This window comes from Dermochelys coriacea, chromosome 7 (assembly GCF_009764565.3).
Source record: "Dermochelys coriacea isolate rDerCor1 chromosome 7, rDerCor1.pri.v4, whole genome shotgun sequence".
Classification (NCBI taxonomy): domain Eukaryota; kingdom Metazoa; phylum Chordata; order Testudines; family Dermochelyidae; genus Dermochelys; species Dermochelys coriacea.
In genome coordinates, this window is record NC_050074.1 from 41,733,776 (window position 1) to 41,755,804 (window position 22,029).

Genomic DNA, 22,029 nt, shown 5'->3' on the forward strand with positions numbered 1-22,029 from the left:
GACATGTACAATTCCCTGGGCTACTTCCCCCACAGCAGCCCTCACTTCCTCAAGCTCCACTTCACCCTTACCTCAGGGCCTCCTTCCTTGTGCCTGATATGGTGTGTACTACTCAGCCTCTCCAGCAGTGCAACTTCCTCCCACAGCTCCTGACATGCACACCCACCTGACTGACTGGGAGGCTTTTAACTAGTTTCAGCCAGCTCCTGATTGGCTTCAGGTGTCCCAATCAACCTAGCATTCTCCCTGCCTTCTGAAAAGTTCTTAATTGGCCCCAGGTGTCTTAATTGACCTGGAGCAGCTTCCATTTCACTTATCCTGGTATCAGGGATTTGTTTAGCCTGGAGCTAATATATCTATCTCCCACTACTTTTCTATAGACATTTGGCCTTGCCCCGTCACAGCAAGTAGGTAGTGTTGCGTGTTCTGCTGTGTAGCAAGACAGTGCATACTTGGTCTGAACATGTTAACTCCACATTAGAGAACCATTGATTAGTCAGGCCCCCAGGTGGAGACGTTGTACGTCGGGGTGAAATAGTTGTCCCCTGCATTGTGATGGGAGGTTGCTGAGTGGCGGAAGAGGAATGCGTGGCTTGACTGACATGCGCAGGAGAAAGGGGTACCACAGTTGTCTAGGCCACACTGGGGCTATGAGAATGATGTTGGCGCTGTCTGTTCGTATCTTCTGAATTACTCTGGGCAATAGAAGCATTGGTGGGAACGCATATATGAGAGTCTCGGTCCAAGGGAGCATAAAGGCGTTTCCCCAGGCCTGCTCTGGAGCAGAATGTTGGGCACTTTTTGTTTGTTGCTGTGGTGAACAGATCCAGTTGGGGATAACCTCAAGTCTGGAAAATGTTGGAAAGAATGGTGCAGTTGAGTTCCCACTCGTGCTGTAAGGGGAACAATCAGCTGAGCTCATTTGCAGTGGTATTCTGAGAACCTGGCAGGTATGAGGCGGAGAGATGGATGTTGTGTTGAAGGCACCAGTTCCAAAGTTTTACCACCTCTGTGCAAAAGGGAGTGTGATAAGGCTCCCCCCCGTCTGACATAAAACATTTCCAGGACCCATCTGTCCATAGTGATGGTTTGCCAGTTGGCCATGAATGGACGCAAACGGTGTCCAAAACAATGGTTGGTTGGAGTTGGCGCTGGAGAGGGTATGAGGTTTTCTATACCCTCAACCAAGACCTCAGATTTATTTATTTGGGTTAGGAAGGTGGGTCGCTGTTGTTTGTAGAGGGCAACGTCGTTGGTTCCTGAGCCTACGTCTTTGTTGTTGTTGCGTATCATATTGTCCGAAAGGTGGATGTTGCACAAAGGTATGATAACGCCGTCGTTGGTATGGCTGATATCTATATTGCCTCTTTGAGCAGGTGTTTGGATGCCTAAGGATTAAAAGAGTGGCACGGGAATCCTTCATGGAGTGAAGGACCCCATTGGTTGTAGCGGCGAAGAGCTTGTCTCCATTGAAAAGGAAATCTTCGACCATATTCTGTATCTCCTTCGGAAAGGAGGAAGAAACAAGCCATGAGGACTGCCGCATGACGATGGCCGTGGCTGTGGATCTGACCGCTGCGTCCGCAGCATCGAGGGTGGCTTGATTAGCTGTGTGGGAGATCAATTGGCTCTCAGACACCTCTGCTTTAAATTGTTGTTTATCCCCCGACATCATCAATAACTTGCATTAACTTAGCATCATTTTTGTGGTCATATTTTGCTAAGAGCACCGCATAGTTCACTACTCTAAATTGCAAAGTGGAAGAAGAACACACTCTGCGGCCGAAGGAGTCCAGTCACTTGTTACCTTTGTCTGATGGAGTGTAGCGGAAGTGTTGGTATTTGTACGTTGACCACTAGGGAATTAGGTGAGAGGTGTGTAAATGGAAACTCAGAACCCTTACATGGAACAAAATATTTTCAGTCCAAACTCTTGCTAATGGGTGTTATTTTAGCTGGGGTCTGCCAAATAGTTTTAGCAGGTTCCATAATAGCCCCATTAATTGGTAGGGCTATTTTGGAGGAAGTCGTAGCTTGCAGGATGTCGGTACGCTCATGGTGTGTTTCAGGTACCTCCTCCAGGGTAATCTTGAGCTCTTCTGCTACTCTGTGAAACAACTCTTAAAAGTGAGCAAGTTCATCAGTAGCGGGAGGTGGTGGGGGTACCATGGCGTCTTGTGGTGTTATCGCTATAGAAGTGGTGTGTGGGGCAGTGTTCTCTGTAGGGGTGGCGGCCACTTCAGGTCTTATCTGGATTTCAGTGCAAGCAGGCTGTGGGGAGGGTCTCACAGCTTTCCTCCGGCCACCCCGCAGAAGACCCGAGTATGGTGCGGTGTAGGTCCATGGACCCCAGGGTGGCCATTGCCCTGGGTGGGGCATAGGTGGTCCCATCCAGGGATTGCCATACCATTGTGGATAGCGTTGAGGATATGGAGATTGTGCTGTAATGTGTCTCCCAGTTGTAGATAACTGATTCTGGGGAGAGTATTGAGAGGAAAACATCTGGTCATCGTATTCCTCTTCCTCCTCCTCTTACTCCTACACTTCACTAGAGGGGCTTGAAGTGGTAGGAGAGTACTGAAGGTAGGGTGCTAAAGGTCTCAGTGACAGGCTGGTGCTGAGAAAAGGAGAGTCAGGAGCATGGGACACCCTTAAATCCTCTGGCTGTAAAAGCTGCTGTGGAACTGAGTGACCAGGAGTTAGTGCTAGTGTAGCTGGTGAAGGCAGAGTCTGCTGATGCACTGAAGGTTGTCCCGGGGGCGTAAGCTGGCTCACTGAAGTAGGAGCCCCTGGGGTAGGCACTGCAAGGGAGGCAGAAGACCTCAAGAGGCTCGGTGTTGAGAGCAGCGGCTGTAAAAGCAGTGCCGCAAGATCAAAGGACGGTGCCGCACCCGCCGCTTGTGCTGTCGGCACCATACTAGCAAAGGTGGCCATAAGAGAGCTGAAAGAGGCAGGCAACTGGAAGCACTGAGCCTCAGCACCATGTAGTGGGGCAGCCGACTCATGGTCGGTGCCCGAGGTGCTTGCCACGTGAAAGGTGCTGAGCCGCAGAGCTGGAGTCAGCGGAGACCAGAGAGCTGGTTTTAACTTCTTCCCCAAGGAACGACTCCTGAAGGGAGAGGAAGCTGGCCATTTTTTGGCTTTTCCTTTGCCTCTGGAGGGTGTCACAGAGGTTTGCTGGCCAGGGTCAGAGGTAGGTCTGAGGGAGTTTTCCAGGAGCAGCATTTTAAGCCTGAGCTCCCTGTCCTTGCGGATCCACACTTTCAATTTGTTACAGTGGACGCATTTTTGGAGTACTTGAGACTCCCCCAAACAGGGTACACACTGTGAATGGCCGTCCAAGATGGGGATGGCATCCTTACAGGAGGTGCATCTCTTGAAGCCTTGGGAGCCAGGCATATCGGAAACTGCGGAGGGTTGTTTTTTTTTTTTTTTTTAAGAAATACAAGTAACAGCTAATGTAACTTATCCAAGTAGTAATTCTAATGACTGAAACTAACTAAACTGAGAAACAAACTAACCAGCTAATCTCAAAGGGCACTGCTGAACTCCATCTCTAGCCAGGGACAGTAGAGAAGAAACTGAGGAGTCCGTGCTGTACACACGCTATTAGAACGCTAACAGCTCAAGAGGCAGGCACAGCGAGTGCATAGCCCGTAGGGATGCTATTGTAGAAATCTCCGATCAAAGGTGCTGGGATGCACTTTGACCTGAAATGGAGCACCAACAGGACACCTCTCGAAGAAGAATAATTGCATCTCTCACTTTGTGCTACTAAATATCAGAGGGGTAGCCGTGTTACCCTGCACCCACAAAAACAATGAGGAGTCTGCTGGTACCTTAAAAACTAAATAAACCTGTTACTCTTTAAGGTGCCACCAGACTCCTTGTTCTTGTGCTACTCTAATTCTCTTCTATGAGAGAATATAATTTCTCATAGAAATAATGAGGCTATAATTTCGAGGTTGTGCATTATCTCAATGTAATAATATTCTTTTATTTTACTGAAATGGTTGAGTTAAAACCATTTGCAAAGTCCACTTGAATTGTAATTCCACATAAAGTTTCAAATAGAACATTTTCCCTAATTTGGCAGTTTAGATTTACGGTTTACTACATTTGTGTCTCCTCTTCCATACCAAAAAAGACTGCACTATATTAAAGGTAGACTTGAGGAGTGGGCGGAGTTTAATACTGTATTTTGGCTTTTATTTATCATGTTACCAGTATTCAGAAGCCAGCCCCCATTGTGGAGTTGATTTAGCTATATGTGGTATGAGAGAAGCCAACAGCTTTTAGTCCCTGTTGTGTCCTTGCTGTGTTAAATGTTTTAGAGCTTTTTGTTTTGTTGTTCAATAGATATATTCCAAATCTGCCTTTAATTAAACCCAAGATTTTACTGCAGAATAAAAAGTAAATCTAGTGCCCTATTTATACTGCAAGCTCCACTGAGTTTTTATTTTACAAAAATGAGCAGCTTACTCAAGACAGAGCCAAAAAACCAGGTAGGTTTCAGAGTAGCAGCCGTGTTAGTCTGTATTCGCAAAAAGAAAAGGAGTACTTGTGGCAGCTTAGAGACTAACAAATTTATTAGAGCATAAGCTTTCGTGAGCTACAGCTCACTTCATCGGATGCTCTAGTTCCTCCTAAATTTATCTAAAGCATAAAGTTGCCAATGGAACAATAATGATGTTTAAAGCCAATTTTTTCTAAATTTATATCCATATAAACATAGATAAAGTTGACAATGCCATTCTCTCCCCCCAACCCCTCCTCACAAAGAAATGATACCCAGGAGACTTAGCTGAAGAATCAGGTCTTAAGTCATTTTATCATATTCTTTATCTTGGTATTTTTATGGTCCCAGTCACTGTAGTATCTAAGCACTTTGCAAAAGGTAATAAATTTATCCTCATTATAGCCTAATAAGATAGGAGGTATCATCCACATTTTAAAGATGGTGAACTGAGGTGCAGCAAGATTAGGTGAATTGCTCAAGGACACTAAGTTCATCTATAGCCAACTGATGAATTATCCCATATCTCCTGAATCTCAGTCAAGTATCTTAATCACGACACTATCCTACCTCGCTTAAACTTTCCCCCCTACCACTAATACTCTTACCCTGAAACTTATTCTGAGCAATTTCAGATTTTTTAAATCAACTTACCAGAAAATGTTTTTACCTTCCCCTTCCCTCAAATATAGAATTTCCTGACAACAAAAGTTGTGTCAAGGTCCAGAAAGGATATTTACCTATGTACCAACAAGAGAACTCATAACCCTAGCAGGATAGAAATGGGAGCTCTCCCTTCAGAATGGGACATACAGCATCCACTTCTAGCTCCAAAAGGTCATGAGAGACATTAAAATTGTGTCACTTTGTGTCTAGAAAGGCTATTTAATATTTTTAGATATTTTAAATTGGTCCTTCTAAGCTTTGCATTTTCAGGCTCATGGTAACTAAGACTTTATATGCAGAACAAAAAAAAAAGTGGTCCCAATAAAGTAGTTAAGATGCAACTATTAAAATGTTTGTGAAATAGTTTCCCTGTAATCTGTATGACATTAAATACAACAAAGCTACATTAAAATAATGTTATTTAGGTTGCAACGTCAAACACTCCAAAGTTAGGAAATGCCAGAATTAATGTTGCCTTAATTTGTCTCCTTTTTAATATATGTAGATTCATAGATACTAAGGTCAGAAGGGACCATTCTGATCATCTAGTCCGACCTCCTGCACAGCGCAGGCCACAGAATGTCACCCACCTACTCCTATGAAAAACCACACCCATGTCTGAGCTATTGAAGTCCTTAAATCATGGTTCAAAACTTCAAGGAGCAGAGAAGCCTCCCTCCAGTCAACCATGCCCCATGCTACAGAGGAAGGCAAAAAAAAAAAAAAAAAAAAAAAAAAAACAAACCTCCAGGGCCTCTCCAATCTGCCCTGGAGGAAAATTCCTTCCCAACCCCAAATATGGCAATCAGCTAAACCCTGAGCACATGGGCAAGATTCACCAGCCAGATACCCAGGAAAGAATTTTCTATAGTAAATCAGATCCCATCCATCTAATATCCCATCTCAGGGGATTTGGCCTATTTACCCTGAATATTTAAAGATCAATTACTTACCAAAATCCCATTATCCCATCATACCATCTCCTCCATAAACTTATCGAGTAGAATCTTAAAACCAGATAGATCTTTTGCCCCCACTGCTTCCCTTGGAAGGTTATTCCAAAACTTCACTCCTCTGATGGTTAAAAACCTTCATCTGATTTCAAGTCTAAACTTCCTGGTGGCCAGTTTATACCCATTTGTTCTTGTGTCCACATTGGTGCTGAGCTTAAATAATTCCTCTCCCTCTCCTATATTTATCCCTCTGATATATTTATAGAGAGCAATCATATCTCCCCTCAACCTTCTTTTAGTTAGGCTAAACAAGCCAAGCTCCTTGGCTTGTACTATGATAGTCTTTAATTACATGATGTTATAGTTCAGGGCAAACTGTGCCTTTGACCCTATGACATTCTGGGATGCGATCCCGACTAGTGAGGGGTTGTGTCACCACCTGCCCTGCAATCCTGGGTGCTTCACAATGCTTTGCTGCTGTAGCTCCCACCTGTGCCACTCTCAAACAGTATTCCAGCCTGCAGGTAACACCCTGAGTGTCTGTGTATAGCTGCCACCTGCCAGCCATACTCCAGTCACATTAGCTTCCACCAACCTTGGTTACTACTTTCAGGGTGACCCCAACATGCTGCCAGTCCAGGATTTTCCCCAAAAACGTGTGTTCTGCACTGTTCAGCCCTCTCCGGGGCAGTTCAGTTATTAGAGGTCCGTAGCCCCTGTAAGGGGTCAATGTACAACAGTTTGTACTTCAACTAAAACAGTTCAGTTTAAACACAATACTGAATTAGTTTTGATTAAAGAATAAAACAAGTTTATTTAACTACAAAGATAGATTTTAAGTAAGTACAAGTATAAATCATTGAAGTCAGAAATGGTTACTAGAGAAAGAAAGATAAAACTAGTAACTAAACAAACTAGACTACTTGGTTCAAGGTAAAATTCTTACACAGGTTCCCAGCAACACTGCTGACCAAATTTTTTAAGTCATGATCACCCCCAAAGGACTATTTCCTTTGTCTTCTCAAGTGAAAAAGTGAAAGTTAAAGAGAACATACCTAGGATGTTTTTACCCCTCTTGTTTATAGTCCAGTTACACTCTGAAATGCATTTTCCTGAGAGTTACCCCTAGATATAGTTCCTTCCAGCAGTCAGGATGGAGACGTGGGCTCTTGAGGTTCCATGCTGCTGTTTGTTAAAATGCAAAGCCATCTGTTCCTGCCCTCCTTTGCTGCCAAAGAATGGCAGTTTGAAAGTGATTGCTAATCAACTTTCATGACACATGGCTAGAGGCGTTGCCTTGTCCTTTGTCTTCGAGAAACTGGTTTGCCTCCTCCCCAGACTCGTCTGATAAACACATTTCAGTCATAACTTCATCTTATGTTCATAACTTTACATGTAATGTTGCTACATGAATTTCACCATGATATTATTGACCAGTGAGTTACTAGTTTTCAAATGATACATCACATGGCATATTTTATACAAGATTATTACAATAGCGTTTTGGGTGTGAACACAGGGGTGCATTGTCACCAATCCCTCACTCAGTCACCCTATGGGCAACCTTTCCAAGGAACGGTCCTGTACTTCTCTTACAGTGCAATCCCTCTAATTCACCCCACTTTTAGACTAAGTTGCAAGCTCACAGCACCCCTCCTCACCAGCCATGTCTTCAGCGGGCCCACTTGGGTCCTGGCCACTGTGGTAGACTTCCCTCCAGCATTTGTGATCAATATGAAAATGCAGTAACCAGTTTGCTCAAAACAAACTATCATTTATTTAACCATAGAAACAAAGAGGGAAACGATTAAATCAAAATGTCTATACATGTTACCTTACCAAAACCTACATCTTTCCTTGCAAGTTTAGGTCGGCCCCTCATGCCTCAGGAATTTGGACTGCCAGTGAGGCAGACTGCACCCCTGCCTCTCAGTTTGACCCAAAGGCAGTGCCCCCCACTTCACAAACAACCATTTTATGAGCACCAACAACTGAATTCAAGTCACAGTTTGGTTTCCTAGTAATGCGTAAAACCTCCCAGGACTGAGTTAACTCTTTGCCCCTGGTCTAGCAGAGAGCATGATAGTAATCATATAGAAAAAGATACACACACTATTCGTTCAAGATACAGCTGTCTCCCACATTTTTCACATATTTTTTCCACAGGATCTGTCTCATTTCAGTAAGCTGGATGTGCCACAGTCCTAGTAATTCATGACACAGTATCCAAAAAAAAAACAAAAAAAAAAACAACATTTCAGCATGAGAGGTTTGATTTTCTTCACAAATTTCTTCTGTGTGTCTTACTCATGTCTGAGGTCTTAAGAAGCCCCCTCATTGCCCTGTAATCCAGGACAATGGCTATAAACCAGATCTCTTCTCTCCCCCCCGCCCCATCAAATCTGTGGCAAAACAGTACACAGCTACCACAGATGGCCGAGTCTTCCAAATATGAACCAATTTAGAGGCATGAAAGCTTTCACTTCCACCCCCACCAACCACTTCCTCCAACACTTCCAAACTGATCATCTTCAATGGCTCAGTCCATTGGGCAAAATCTAATGATCTGATCACAATGAAGAATATGGAGACAGTGCAGAGCACGAGCTCTGGTCAATGCTGTGCACCTTATATGGACAACATGCACAAAAAGGTCTGCATACCTTGCATCAAGCAAAATCACTTTACCTGTAGAATGTTTCTAATGGATAAGCACTTAAACTATGTAAGTGAAAGGATAAAATGATTACCCCATAATGAACATATTTCTCCCCAAAAAACTGTTTCATGACGTGTTTTCCGAAGTCTACTATGTTTTGCAGGTGGCGTAAGGTTTCCTCTGGTGCCTGAAAAAGAAAGAATAGTACATGGCCATAAGTGAATGCATGCAGTAATAATAATAATATACAGCACTTGAAATATCCACTTGTCTTAGAAAATTTCCAAATAATTGGGGCAAGTGCCATCAACTTCTGGAGATCCTAAAACTGTCACTGAAATTAAAGTAAGTTTCTAGCCCTTACAGTTGCAAATATAATTTTCCGAACATGAAGCAAGTGTAAATTCACACAGCAATGCCTTGTTAAGTCTGCAGACAAACTGCACAAGTGCCTGTGCCACTGCTCACAGCCTTGGTAAAAACTGCATATTGACATAAATAGTACTACGATCCATTTCACTGCTACTATCTGAAATCTTATGGGTAGCAGTAAAACTTTCAAGAATCAGATCAGTTTCCCTCTATTTATGTTCGGGAAATTTCTGAGCAAAAGCAGTAAAGGCAGATAATGAAAGGATTGAAAAAAGAAGGAGACAGGGAAACAGTGGATTAGCCAAGACCCATCTCTACTGTCACTGCCACCCTTGCAGTAGCCAGGAGGATCTATGGTGGTTAAACAGGGAGATTATATTCCTTCCTACCCGCAGACAGAGGAGTTGAGAGTGAGAGCAGCCTTTAATTTTACCTGACTTTTACCTAGTTGTTGCCCCTAGACAATGTGTCCCCTTATTGTAGTTTAGTCTTCTGTGAGTTTTAAACCCTATGTATAAGAGGGTAGGCGTAAATTGATGAGGAAGTATCTGAGTGGTTGTGAGTTAGGACGGGGGAGAAAGGGGGATTTTTACACTGATGTGGAAGAGAGAAGAGTGAAAAATCTGAGGGACAACAGCAAATAGAAGGTAGAGAACACATAGTAAGGAAAGTAAGAGAAAAGGATAAAAGGGACTATACCATCAGAGAGAAGAAAACTGATACAGAAATGTATTAAATCTGAAGCAGACTAAAAACATGTTACATAAACAGATTTATTACATAAACAGTGCACAGCTGTTTGTTTATTTTTTTAACTGAAGGGTGCATGACTGTTAGGGTTGGAGTGGTAAAGGTATTTTTCAATTAAGTCTGGTAAACTTAGTTCTCAGGCCAATAAGTGGGATAAATTATTCAACTGATCAATCAGATACTGTAGCTGGTGCATTTCTTTATGCAATGTGAAGTGTGAATTAACATTTCATCTATGTTTAATTTTATATCTCAAAATTGTCTGAGGATCCTAACTTTGGGAGAGCTTTCAACACTTCTGAAGCAAAAACTAAAAGGCTTTTACCTATGTACAGTTCTACAGATGACACAAACTTTACGATATAATGCTGTTTACCTAGTCAATTAGTTTTTCCACAATGAAACTTCTTAACCAATAACCAACTTATATGGACTACACAAATACGAGGCCTCATCTACACTACGCATTGCCAACAAAAACAGTTGGGGTGTATACACTACAAAGCTGCTTTTGGTGGCAAAATAAAACTACCTCAACAAGCGGCATAGAGTTTTTCACATCGAAGTTAAAGCATCAGTGTAGACACTGCCGTTTGTTATGTTGCCATTACTGACCTCCCCCAGTGTCCCACAATCCCCACTATGACCACTCTGCTCACTGTTTTGAACCTGGCTGCCCTGCAGGCATGCACCTTCCCCTTTCAAAACTCCAGAAAGCCATGACATTCTTCAGCATGGAGAGCTCACAGAGCTGCTGAGGATGCTGCTCCCGGTATCTGAGGAGGCTGTGGGAGAACTCTAAGGGAATCACAGAACCATTAATGTGGAATCCTGCTCTCCCAGGCACTAGGAACACAGTGGCAGGCAGAGTGGGCTGCAGATGCGGGGAGCTGAGAGGGAATGCTGTGCTGTAACAGAGTTGGGGGCTGATGTGGAGAGGGGGAGTACAGTGTTACCTCTAATTTTTCCCATGCACGTGTGGAATGAATTGTTACGTGCACCAATATGAAGGCGATGTGTGACAAAATTCATGTGGTTGGGGTAGGGCTGAGGGGTATGGAGTGCAGGAGGGAGCTCAGGGCTAAGGGTGTGGGCTCTGGGGTGGGGCCACAGATGAGGGCTCAGGGCTGGGGCAGAGGGTTGGGGTGCAGGGGTGTGAAGGCTCTGGATGTGGGCTCTAGGGTGGGGCTGGGCATGAGGGACTCAGGGCTGAGGCAGAGGAGTAGGTGCCGGGGGGTGAGTCCTCCGGCTGGGGGTGCGGGCTCTGGGGATGAGGGATTTGGGATGCAGGGTGCTCTGGGGCTACAGCGGGGAGAGAGGACTCCCCCCAGCACTCTCTCCCAGCAGCAGCACCTGGGCTGGCAGGGAAAGGTGCCTCTCCCTGCTGCGGGAGCTCTGGGGCTGCAGGATAGGCACCCCTCCTCCAGCCCCAGTAGGATAGGTGTCCCTCTGGATCCAGGCCTGATCTGGCTGAAGCAGGTATGGGCCACAGGCTGAGTTGGGGGCAGGGGCACCCCTCCCCCGGCTGCGGCTGGTCCCCACCCTTGTGAGTTTCCTGTGTGCCTCTGCAGGGCTAAATAGGCTGCTGCACAGCTTACAGGGAATTGGGGGGGGGGGTAAACCTCTTCCCCTGCCTTGGGATTGGTTGTTCAGGCTGCTGTCTGAACTTAGAGAGACAGCATGCCGATATACTCTCAGACAACACACACTGTTTGTCTCCCGCCCCCCCCCCCACTGCCCATCACACACACTCCCACGCACCTCCCCAAACACTTCCATTGAAAAGCAGCTGGCGATCTAGTTGGATGCCCATGGAACAACAGGATTGAGAAACCTGCATTGTGTGACACAGTACCTGCCCCATGAGGCATTGCAAACCCTTCCCAAAACACTTTGTGGCCAGTTGCACAATGGGGTAGCTACCCACAGTGCACTTCTCTGTGTCAATTCTAGAGCTGCTAGTGTGGATGTGCTCTGCCGACCCAAGGAGCATAGTGTGGACATGCAACAGAGATTTAATTAAAGTACTTTAATTAAAGCGGCATAACTTTTGTTGACAAAGCTCTGTAGTGTAGACATAGCCTGAGCTTACTTATCTGTATTAGCACAGTATGATTTCCATTAACCAATAGGGATTACCAATATGAAAAAAAGATTATATAATAAACTATTATATAACCAGTAGGAAGAGAAAGTAGTAAGTGTTTAGATGGTATTTTTGTCATTCTAGAAAAATTAAAATTTGTCTTATTTAATTAACTCAAGTAGCATTACCTCTAGCATTTTGTTTTTTCCAACTGTGAGGCTGGCTCTCCTTTAGGATCTTTTGTGGAGGCTTAAGAGAGCCTGGGGAAAGTTAGAGAATATTCCTTTCCTTTAGTTTTGCTTGAAAATGTACTTAAACCAGAAGCCAATATTGAATATTCAGTACTAAACAATGACCTCTCAATAGATAATAATTGATTTCTTGTTTCTTGACTCATGAACCGCTTCCTCCTCCCCCCCCCCAAAAAAAAAAAAAAAGGTTGGTCAGCAGGCAACAAATCTCAGCAGGATACCATGCTGGCAGGACTGAAAACAGGCTGCCTAAAGGCAGCCATATTCCTCCCCACCTGTGTAAGACCCTTTTTAAATTATTTTGCATTAGGTGAGGCCACATTTCTGTGCTTAGAGGTTTATGACAGATTATACCTACAAAGCAATCCTCCATTGCAGACAAATGAACTAGAAGGCCTTTTCTGTCTCTCAACTTCCATGGCTGTCAAATTACTGGGCTTCTAAAGTCATGGTTTCTCAGCTGGGTACACAGCTTTGGTCTTCAAGTTGATAAACAACTCCTCCAGGGTCAAACATTAAGTCTTCAGTTCTGTTCCAAGAAAAACTAGTCATTTCTAAATATGAATAGGATGTCATAACATTAAAATTATATAATATCCTATTTAAAATACAAAAAGGATTTTCAAACCACAGTCTGACAATCACAATGCCTGCCAGCCAAAATATGGAACGCTGAAACCAGCACAAATCAGCTCCACTTCAGAACTCAATTCCATAACATGCTAAAGCAGTGTTTGCTCAGATGATGCACACTATCACTCCTGTAGCACCTTAAAGACTAACAGATTTATTTGGGCAAAAGCGTATGCCCAAATAAATCTGTTAGTCCTTAAGGTGCCACTGGACTCCTTGTTGTTTTTCTGGATACAGACTAACACAGCTACCCCCTGATACTTGACTATCACTCCTGTTGCCATATTATTCACTGAAATGCCAAAACACATTTCAGATACCTGGTAAATACTCTGTTCATCAGTATGCAACTTACTATTAACAATTATGAAAACGAGGGGAAGAGAACAAACTGATGGAACAACTCTGAATTGAAGTTTTCCATATGCCCTTGTTACATATCAGCTTTGTGTATCCAGCGTGTCTGACTTACAAAAGATTCCCCCGCGCCTCTGCTTGAACCAAAACCGATCAGAAGAAAGACTTACAAAAAGCAATGAAAAGGCAGTGGGAGACGCATGTAAACCCCTCTGGACAAGGGTGACAGGATTGAGGCAACTCCCCTTGCCTCATCTGCATCAAAGATGGGACAGGGAGGTATCTCCTTTCGCACACAGACTAGAAAACAGATTCCAAGGCAAGAACTGTGCTGAATTCTGGGACCAGAAAAGCAGGGAAGCACTGCAGGATGGGGGATCTCTGCTCCAGATGTTCTCACCTGCACACACCAGGCTCAATAATTATCAGACCAATTCTAGTAATAAATCCTCTATTAGTGTCCAAAATACCGAAGCTGCCTAACTGCACTGTGAGCTCCCTGGAAAGAGCATAGCCCATAGCCAGGAATGACCAGTTCCTATTGTCTAGCCTGAACAAAACAACTTTGGTATACTTCCCTGAACCATCAGTTTACCCATAAACAAATCTAGTGTTGTACCTTGAACCATTGTTGTTTCCTTACAAAAACCCCTGCCCAAAGGCAAGTAACAGTTCTGATGCCTGGATCCAAAATCTGCAACAGTTCTATTAGGACTTTATCTTCTCCTGACTGATCATGCTGGGGGCTCTGCCCGTCTCCAGCACTCCAGACCTTAAGCTACCACCACCACCACCTGGGAACCCAAACCGGTTCAAGCTTCATGGAGTAGTGGGAAACCAACTCTCTCTATTTTTTTTTCTACTCTAGGTATAGCTTTCTAACCCTGACTTACGTGATCAGGTAGTTTTCCACACCTGACTTCTGTAATCAAATATAAGCTAGATTTAATACTGTGACTGTTTTGTTTGGCTCTCCTTGTATGGTTATTACCAGGCAATAAATAACTTCTATGGTTAAGCTGATTGCTTCCTTCCCTCTCTCTCTCTGTTGTGTTTTTGGCTTCCCCGTTTGCTCTGCAGCAACGCTCCTCTTATCTAAGCTAAAAATCCCTGTAGCACCCAAAAATCCTGTGGGGTTTGTTCATCAAGTGGGTTATTACCAGTACAATTGTAACATGAAAGTGAGGTTTGACCCAGCCTGCTGAGTCCAGGGGTATAGGAGAGGGGCAGCATGAAAGTGCGGGAGTGCTGAGCCCAGGGACATATAAGGAGCCAGCCTAGGAGTGCTGATTGACCCGGTTCGCTCAGATGCACGCGTGTGTGTGAGAGTGAGTTAGTTTCTGGGGCTGGAGGAACCCAGCCACGGGGAACTTAGGTCCTGCAGGATAGCTCCATTGGGAGAGAACCTGCAGAAGGGAGAGTAGAGATCCATATGAAAACACAAGTGACACAAGCAGTACATTGACAGAATTACAGAACCCTATGGGGTTTGCTCATCAAGTGTACAATACAATACAGTTGTACAATACAACTGTAACATTAAAGTGTGGCTCGGCCCAGCCTGCTGAGTCCGGGGCATAGGAAGGTGGCAGCGTGAAAGTGCGGCTTGAAGAATAACCCTAGTAAACGAGAGTACCCCGAAGTAATGGGCAAAACTGGCAACACCCTCCAAAAAACTGAAGCCTATGATGATTACTCACACTGGGCCCTCAGAGTAACTGCTACAATAGAATGATATCCATGTCATGATTATGAACTGGGACATTAAAACCTGACAATATACATGGATATTACTGTGATGGAAGCTATACAAGAGCCTAGATAATAAAGATAAAATATAGAACTCCACCCCCTTTACTTTGGCTACATAGAAAAACCGTATCTGTAGAAGTGTTATCCACTGTATGAAATGTAAATATATACATCTAGGAAGAAAGGATGTAGGCCATATTTAGAGGATGAAGTACTCTATCCTGGAAAACAGTGACTGAAAAAACTCAGGGGTCTTGGTGGATAATCAGCTAAACATGGGTTCCCAGTGTGATGTGACCAAAAGGACTAATCACTATGTGATCCTTGGATGTTGTGGAATATGTTAAGTAATGTGTTCAGATAGTATTATTTTATGTACAGGGATTTGTAGGGGAAGTAAAATCTGTGGGTGGACATGAAAATAATGTAACATCTGAAGACTCTGTTAAAGGCCTTTTGGCTGGTAAGAACGACCGAAGAACAGTCATCCAAATTCCAGTAGTTGGGGGAGGACCACTGGAAGGCAGAGCTGAGACTTACTGGCTAGTGGTGGGCTATGCTGGGACCTGGCTGCAGTGCCCAGGAATGGACTGTCAAGGCACCAGATATTAATTCACTGGGGACTATAAATGCCACCTTCCCAGGGCCTAGACTATAGATGAACAGTAACTTAGTTAATTTGTGGGTTTACTTGTAATTAATGGAATTTGCTAATCAAGTCTGGAGTGAAGCTTTGATGACTGGTTATTCCTGCAGTGGCCTTAGAAGAGCACCTACCATCGTTTTAGTGAGCGCTCTGCTCCTGAGGGCAGGGAATAAAGAGCAGCGAGGGATGACACACAGGCAAAATTTCCAAGTGCAAACCATGGTGATGTCAACAGTTACTAAGCCTGGAGAGTATAAGAAGCCAAAGTTATAACAGATGAATACAGAGGGGAATCTTGAGTGGGGAGGTTATATTACCTCTGGATTTGGCACTAGTGTGATCAGAACTGGACACAGTATTCCAGTAGTGATGTCCAAAATACAAGAGGAATGTTGATAAATTGAGGAGGGTTTAGATAAGAACCACAAGAATGACCGATGAACTGGAAAACATGGCTTATAGCGATGGAGCTCCTTGAGTCTGTTTAGTTTAACGAAGAGAAAGTTAAGGAGCGACTTGATCACAGTCCGCAAGTACCTACATTGGAATCCAACCTTTGATAGAAGGCTCTTCAACTTACCAGAGTTAGAACAAGACCCAGTGCTGGGAAGACAAACTCAGATGACAAAGCACAAATTTTCAACAGTGAGAGTAATCAATCACTGAAACAAATTGCCAAGAATTATGGTGGATTCTCCATTACTGACCATTTTTAAAATTAAGATTTGGATTTTTTTTTCCTGAAAGATATTCTCTAGTTCATCTACAACTATTGGATTGAAGCAGGAATTAATTCAGAGAAGTCCTATGGTCTGTGTTATACAAGAAATCAGATTATATGAACACAATTGTTCCCGCCCCTACTCACAGACCTTGTAATCTATGAATCGATGAACTTGTAGGGTAGTTTAAAAGTAATGGTAACCAAGTTGTTTCCTAGTCTTTTGTGATTTTCCACACCATGTCACCTTGGCTCAGATTAACACCACCCCCTTAGTATTCTATTTCAAAAAACTCCCAGCTAATATGCAAATTTTTCAACAAGGGGCAGTGGAATAAATTTTACTTTTAACTGATGGTTGTTAGGATTGCTGAACTGGACATCATAGAACTGGAAATTGAAGTTACAAACACACCAAACTATAAACAACTCTGACAGATTCTATGCGAGGGGTTTACTATCTCAAACTACAGAGAGTAGGTTTCAACTTACATTTTAATAAACTTGACAAAAATCTCACATTCAGATGCCTGAAGAATTTTTGCAATGGGTTTGAGTCAATGAACTACCCATGACTAAGTTATTTCCAATGTCCACTTGTTTCAGAATTAATCATTCTACTAACTTTATTGAAAAAACCTTCCCTTACAAAAACAGATATGGAGAAGGATATAGTGTAATTTGTTTAGTATAGGCAGTAGTCTTAAACAAGAGTGGGATGTGTTAAGAAGTAGGACTGTTTGGGGTGTGCAGAGGAGAAGGGGTGAGGTAAAAGCAGTGTATGGTCTCCATGTGAATTTTAAAGCAGCAATAAAAACTTTCTGCCAACACTGCAGGTTTGACTATAAAAGGACCAATGAAAGAAAGCTGCTGACAAGAGTATTGTCTGACTAACCAAAAACAAAATGGAAAAAGGGTAGAAAATGAAAGACAAAGTTAGTTTTCCATACAAGTAATTATTAGGACATCAGCAGAAATTTTAAGAGGAGACCTTCTATTTTTTTCTTTAAGTATAATATTTATAAGGTTGAGTGCTGAATGCTTCCAACAGGAGGATCACTCAATATAAAAATTAAAAACATGAGCTGCTTCTTGGCTATTTGGCCGTCTGCACATAATCCAATAAGGGTTTTTTGTTGGCTTGTTTTAATATCTGCATATTACAGTCAGCTGCAGGACTATTTGTATTATGCAAATTACCCCCTTATGGCTTAGAAACAAAGCAGCATACTGAGTATTGTGTGACTAATTGGGACAACGTTCTTTTTCTTCTTCTACGCTTAGCCAAACAGTCGGCTGTAGCAATAATTCGCCATTTGGTCCATTCCTGTTCAACCGCAAAAGCTTGATAGCCTGAAAGTCCAACATTGGAACAGACTTAATGAACCCATGTAATAGGGGGGTCTGCCTCTGGGCCACCTCCACCCCTAGGTTGGTGGAATTTTATCCCGAATGTTAGAAGCCACCTGTAGAATGGTGTTCGCTGGAACGTCTTATGGCATCCTTGCGACATGTCCAAAAAACATAAAGGTGCCGCCTGCAGACAATGGCCCCAGTAGTCAATCTGAATGACCATAAACATCTGCATTACAGATGAAGTCATTCCACGTTATGCCCAATATAGAACGTTGACATTTTGTGTGGAAAGCCTTCAGCTTTGTCCAGTATGCGTGGTGGTGTCGTGTCCATGTTTTGCACCGTACAACATTATGGGAAGGGTACAGCTCGAATAAATCCTGAACTCAGCTGTCATATTAAGACGATTTTGATTCCATATCCATCGTAAACAGTCGATGGCAGATGCTCCAATGCCAGTTCGATGGAGAACCTCCATGTGAGAATTAGAGAAGCTGGTAAGTATAGAGCCCTGATAGCAAAAGCTGGAAACTGATTGGATGGTTTCGTTGTTCAAAGTGACTGGAGTCACAGGCGGACCTGGTCTTAGATTTTGCAGTTTTGTCTTTGACCCTGAAACATGGAGACCATTCTTAGCTGACTCCCCCTCCATATGCTCGAGTGCCTCATGAAACCTGTCAGGGCTCTGTACTAAAAGAATGTCATCAGCATAGTCAAGGTCTGTGAGTGGGAGATCACCAATCTCAAGGCCTATGGAACTGACAGAATGCTGCATTATGAAATCCACTGCCTGACAAAAAAGAGTGCAGGGGCCAAAACGCAACCCTGCCTAACACCAGATACTGATTTAAAAGGTGCTGACATCCGGTTCCCCCAACGAACATGGGCAGTGGTTCCATTATGCAGCTCTCTAAGTCCAGCAGAGTGGTAGGGACACCTATGTCCTTTAAGACCTTCCATAACACAACATGGTCTACTGAATCAAATGCAGCCTTAAGGTCAACATACGCTACATGCAGGGGTTTCCTGAACTCACGATGCATCTCCCGACAGCAAGCGAAGGGCCAAAATGGCGTCTAATGTGGATCTGTTCCTCATAGAGCCTACTGTTGGGGATGACAATTCCGATGTAGTGAAGGCTCCAGGCATGCCAGCAAAACATGTGCAAACACCTTCCCTGAAACAGAAAGCAAGGTGATCGGCCTGTAGCTCTTACATTCACTGCACAGTCCCTTGCCCTTATAGAATGATGACAATGCTGTCCTTCCAGGTGGTAGGCAGGGATCCAGTTCTCCACACCAGACGAAAGATGGCCAGAAGTGATTCTGCTACTGGATCAATAGCACATTTTAGCAGCCCTGAGGGGATGCCATCAGTAATGGCTGTGCGTCCGTTTTTCGGTTTAGAGATGGCACACTTCACTTCATTCAATGTTTGTGCACCAGTACAAATGTCTGGATCTCGCACAGTCTCATCCCCCATCCCCAATCCCAAGAGACTGAGATGCCATTCTAGAAGTACTTGTCTTAAACACCATGGTAAACCAAAAAAGAGGACTGTCACTAGGTAGCTCCGTTGAGACTGCAAGACCTGATGTTTTTCTCTGTATAATGTAGACAGCATATTACCACAACATAATGGCTGAAAAGTATATCAAGGTCACCTAAACTATCCAATTATACTTCTCCAAGGAGTGGGGAAGGAACAAACTAGCCACTTTGAATCAGGGAAGTGAAAAATTTTACCTTTTAAAATATTCTGTATCTAAAATCAGATGAAAACTGCAAACATATTGATAACCAAGTGGAATTTAGTGAAGGGTATTTGTATGAAAAACAGAGCAGGAAAATCAGTTTAACTTTTGATGGCTTAGATACGAGACAGTAATGTACAAAATTGATCCCACAACAAAAGATGTTGACTCCTTTATAAGATCCATGGAGACAAAGACTTAGCTCTGTCCAGTAATTAGAAACAAAACATTTATTCACCGGGGCCACAAGTAAACATGATGCACAGCTTCATGCTCACTTCAGTCATTAGCAAAAAGAAAAGGAGTACTTGTGGCACCTTAGAGACTAACAAATTTATTAGAGCATAAGCTTTCGTGAGCTACAGCTCACTTATGCTCTAATAAATTTGTTAGTGTCTAAGGTGCCACAAGTACTCCTTTTCTTTTTGCGAATACAGACTAACACGGCTGCTACTCTGAAACCTGTCTTCAGTCATTAGAAAATTCTGAAAGTCAAAATTTTGCACAACTTTTCACTACATTCTATAGAAAAAAAAAATAGCTTTTGGAGTTTCCAGTACTAAGCAGGCCAGGTCCCAATCACTGTAGCAGATAATTTTGCTCCATTGCTTTTAAATTACAAGTATATTGTTTTCAGAGCTAGCCAAAATATCAGAGGTTATGGAGCTATTAAACACACATAATAGTGACCTATATCAGTGTCAGTTGTTGCCTACTATATTATATCATTAACATGGCGCATCTTAAGTAGGGCCTCTGATACTTAGGAAGCAATCTAGTTAAGAATGTGGAAAACTGGTAAACTTCTGATGTATTTTTATGAAAGAATATGCATGACTCAGTTTCCACTCTCACCCTTGTATTGTTACTTGTCAAGGATTCATGGGGTTGACTTCTTTATCTTCCAGCAGGGGAATGACAGATGAGAGACCTCAGAAGCATGGAAACTTTCAAGACTATTATATTGAGATGTGCCCGTCGCTATGGGTACATAAGATAATCAGATTTTTGTATCAAGGCATGTTTTTGTTCCTGGCTTGCTAGGTGTTTCCCCTGTGGAATCTGGAATAACTTGGAGGTAACTAACGCAAATCCCTAGACAGCTGAACAATTCTGTAGACATACTACCCGCTTGAGGAAACTGCATATACTGTTTTTAACTGGGTTCAGCAGGACCAGTAAACAAATAAGTAGGAAATGTATAAAGGGTCAGCCTGAGCTGACTCAGGGTGATTAACTCTGGAACAAGGAACCGAGACCTACCAGTATCCCATTCAGATGATGGGTAATACCTGGTATGTTTAGCATGCATGTCACAGTTCAGGGCAACTATACATGTATACCCACTCTACAGTCCACCAAAGGCACCCACTTTAGGTTCCTCAGGCCTCGCCTCTCTTAGGCGGAGATCTGCATCTGTCCCCCTCCTGACAAGGGATTTTCCCAGGATGCACAGTTCCCTGCCTGCATTGTTATATTCTCCTCAAGCCACACTGCCTAAACAGGCCAAGCAGCTGTGCTTTGTTTTCTCTCCAAAAGCCATGAACAGCTGTAACTGCCAACAAGTTACAAGTTAGCACACAGCGCTTTATAAGCGAGGACATTTATTCTTAAGCCAGTACTGAGAAAACATTAAAAACAATAAAGAACCTACACACATACTAATAAGCTTCCTGGAGATCTCTCCCCAACTCCAACAAGGGCTTGGTAGGCATCAATCCTACAAATCCCCAAAAGGGGTTTTTCTGTGGTTACAAGTTCATAACACTCCAAACAATGGGTTAGTCTTTCCATTATACAGCTTGGGTCTTTGATCTTGAGATCCTAAGACCAAGTAACCACCAGACAATGGTTCTCTCCTCAGGGCATTGCTTCAAAAAGGCTGGGTTTTTGCATAACCAGGAGGTGGGCAATTTGCCCCTAGAGATTCCCAGAGCAAACCACTTGACACTGTCTCAAAAGTCCATTCTTGTCTGGTACATTGTTCAACAGTCCTCTGAAGTTCATAACACTTCCCAGGATTCACATCCCATCTCCCCCGTAGAGAGATTACATATAATCCCATCCCACAATAATGCACAACTTTTACATTTAATACAATGGACTTTGAAAATACTTAAACTTAATTCAATAAGCTTTCCCCCTCCCCCCCAAGGATATTGCAGGAAACTGCCACGTGTCACAGCATGTGTACACCATTTATTATTTTATGTTTTCTCTATAATGCTTTTGTACTAAATAAATATATTTTGTTTTGTGAAGGCTGACTGACTACAGGTAGACACAGCCATAGCCCCTAAGAGCGTGCAGAACTGCAGGCACTAGTCTAAGTCACCCCTGCTGTGATAAGCACAATGAATTGCAAGGAAATTGCAGTCTAAATCCTCAGTCTGGAGGGAGAGGGACATGAGTTCCTGCCTTGAAGAGGTGAGAGCTAGAAGCCAGAGACCTGAATAAGTGTGCCCTGAAGGAGGCCAAGAAGGGGTCAGAGGTCCAGTTATCCCAGAATTGTGACTAAGAGACTGATTGTCTGCAGTACACAAAGTGTACATTTAGGA

General features: G+C 43.3%; 1 protein-coding gene across 4 annotated transcripts in view; it reads right to left on the bottom strand.

The window, feature by feature from the left end:
• IPPK (inositol-pentakisphosphate 2-kinase) overlaps positions 1 to 22,029 on the bottom strand; it is a 108,083-nt gene that overhangs the window by 39,445 nt on the left and 46,609 nt on the right. Inside the window, exons 3-4 of one of the 4 annotated variants that reach the window (XM_038410693.2) lie at positions 12,612 to 12,782; positions 8,886 to 8,981 (exon numbers count right to left, since the gene is read on the bottom strand). In XM_038410693.2, coding sequence (XP_038266621.1) covers positions 8,886 to 8,981; positions 12,612 to 12,626 — 111 coding nt within the window. In that variant the 5' untranslated portion in view covers positions 12,627 to 12,782. Of the gene's footprint in view, positions 1 to 6,730; positions 6,852 to 8,885; positions 8,982 to 12,607; positions 12,783 to 22,029 lie in introns of those variants that run through there. The other 3 variants (XM_043518842.1, XM_038410692.2, XM_038410690.2) reach the window with 3 other exon arrangements.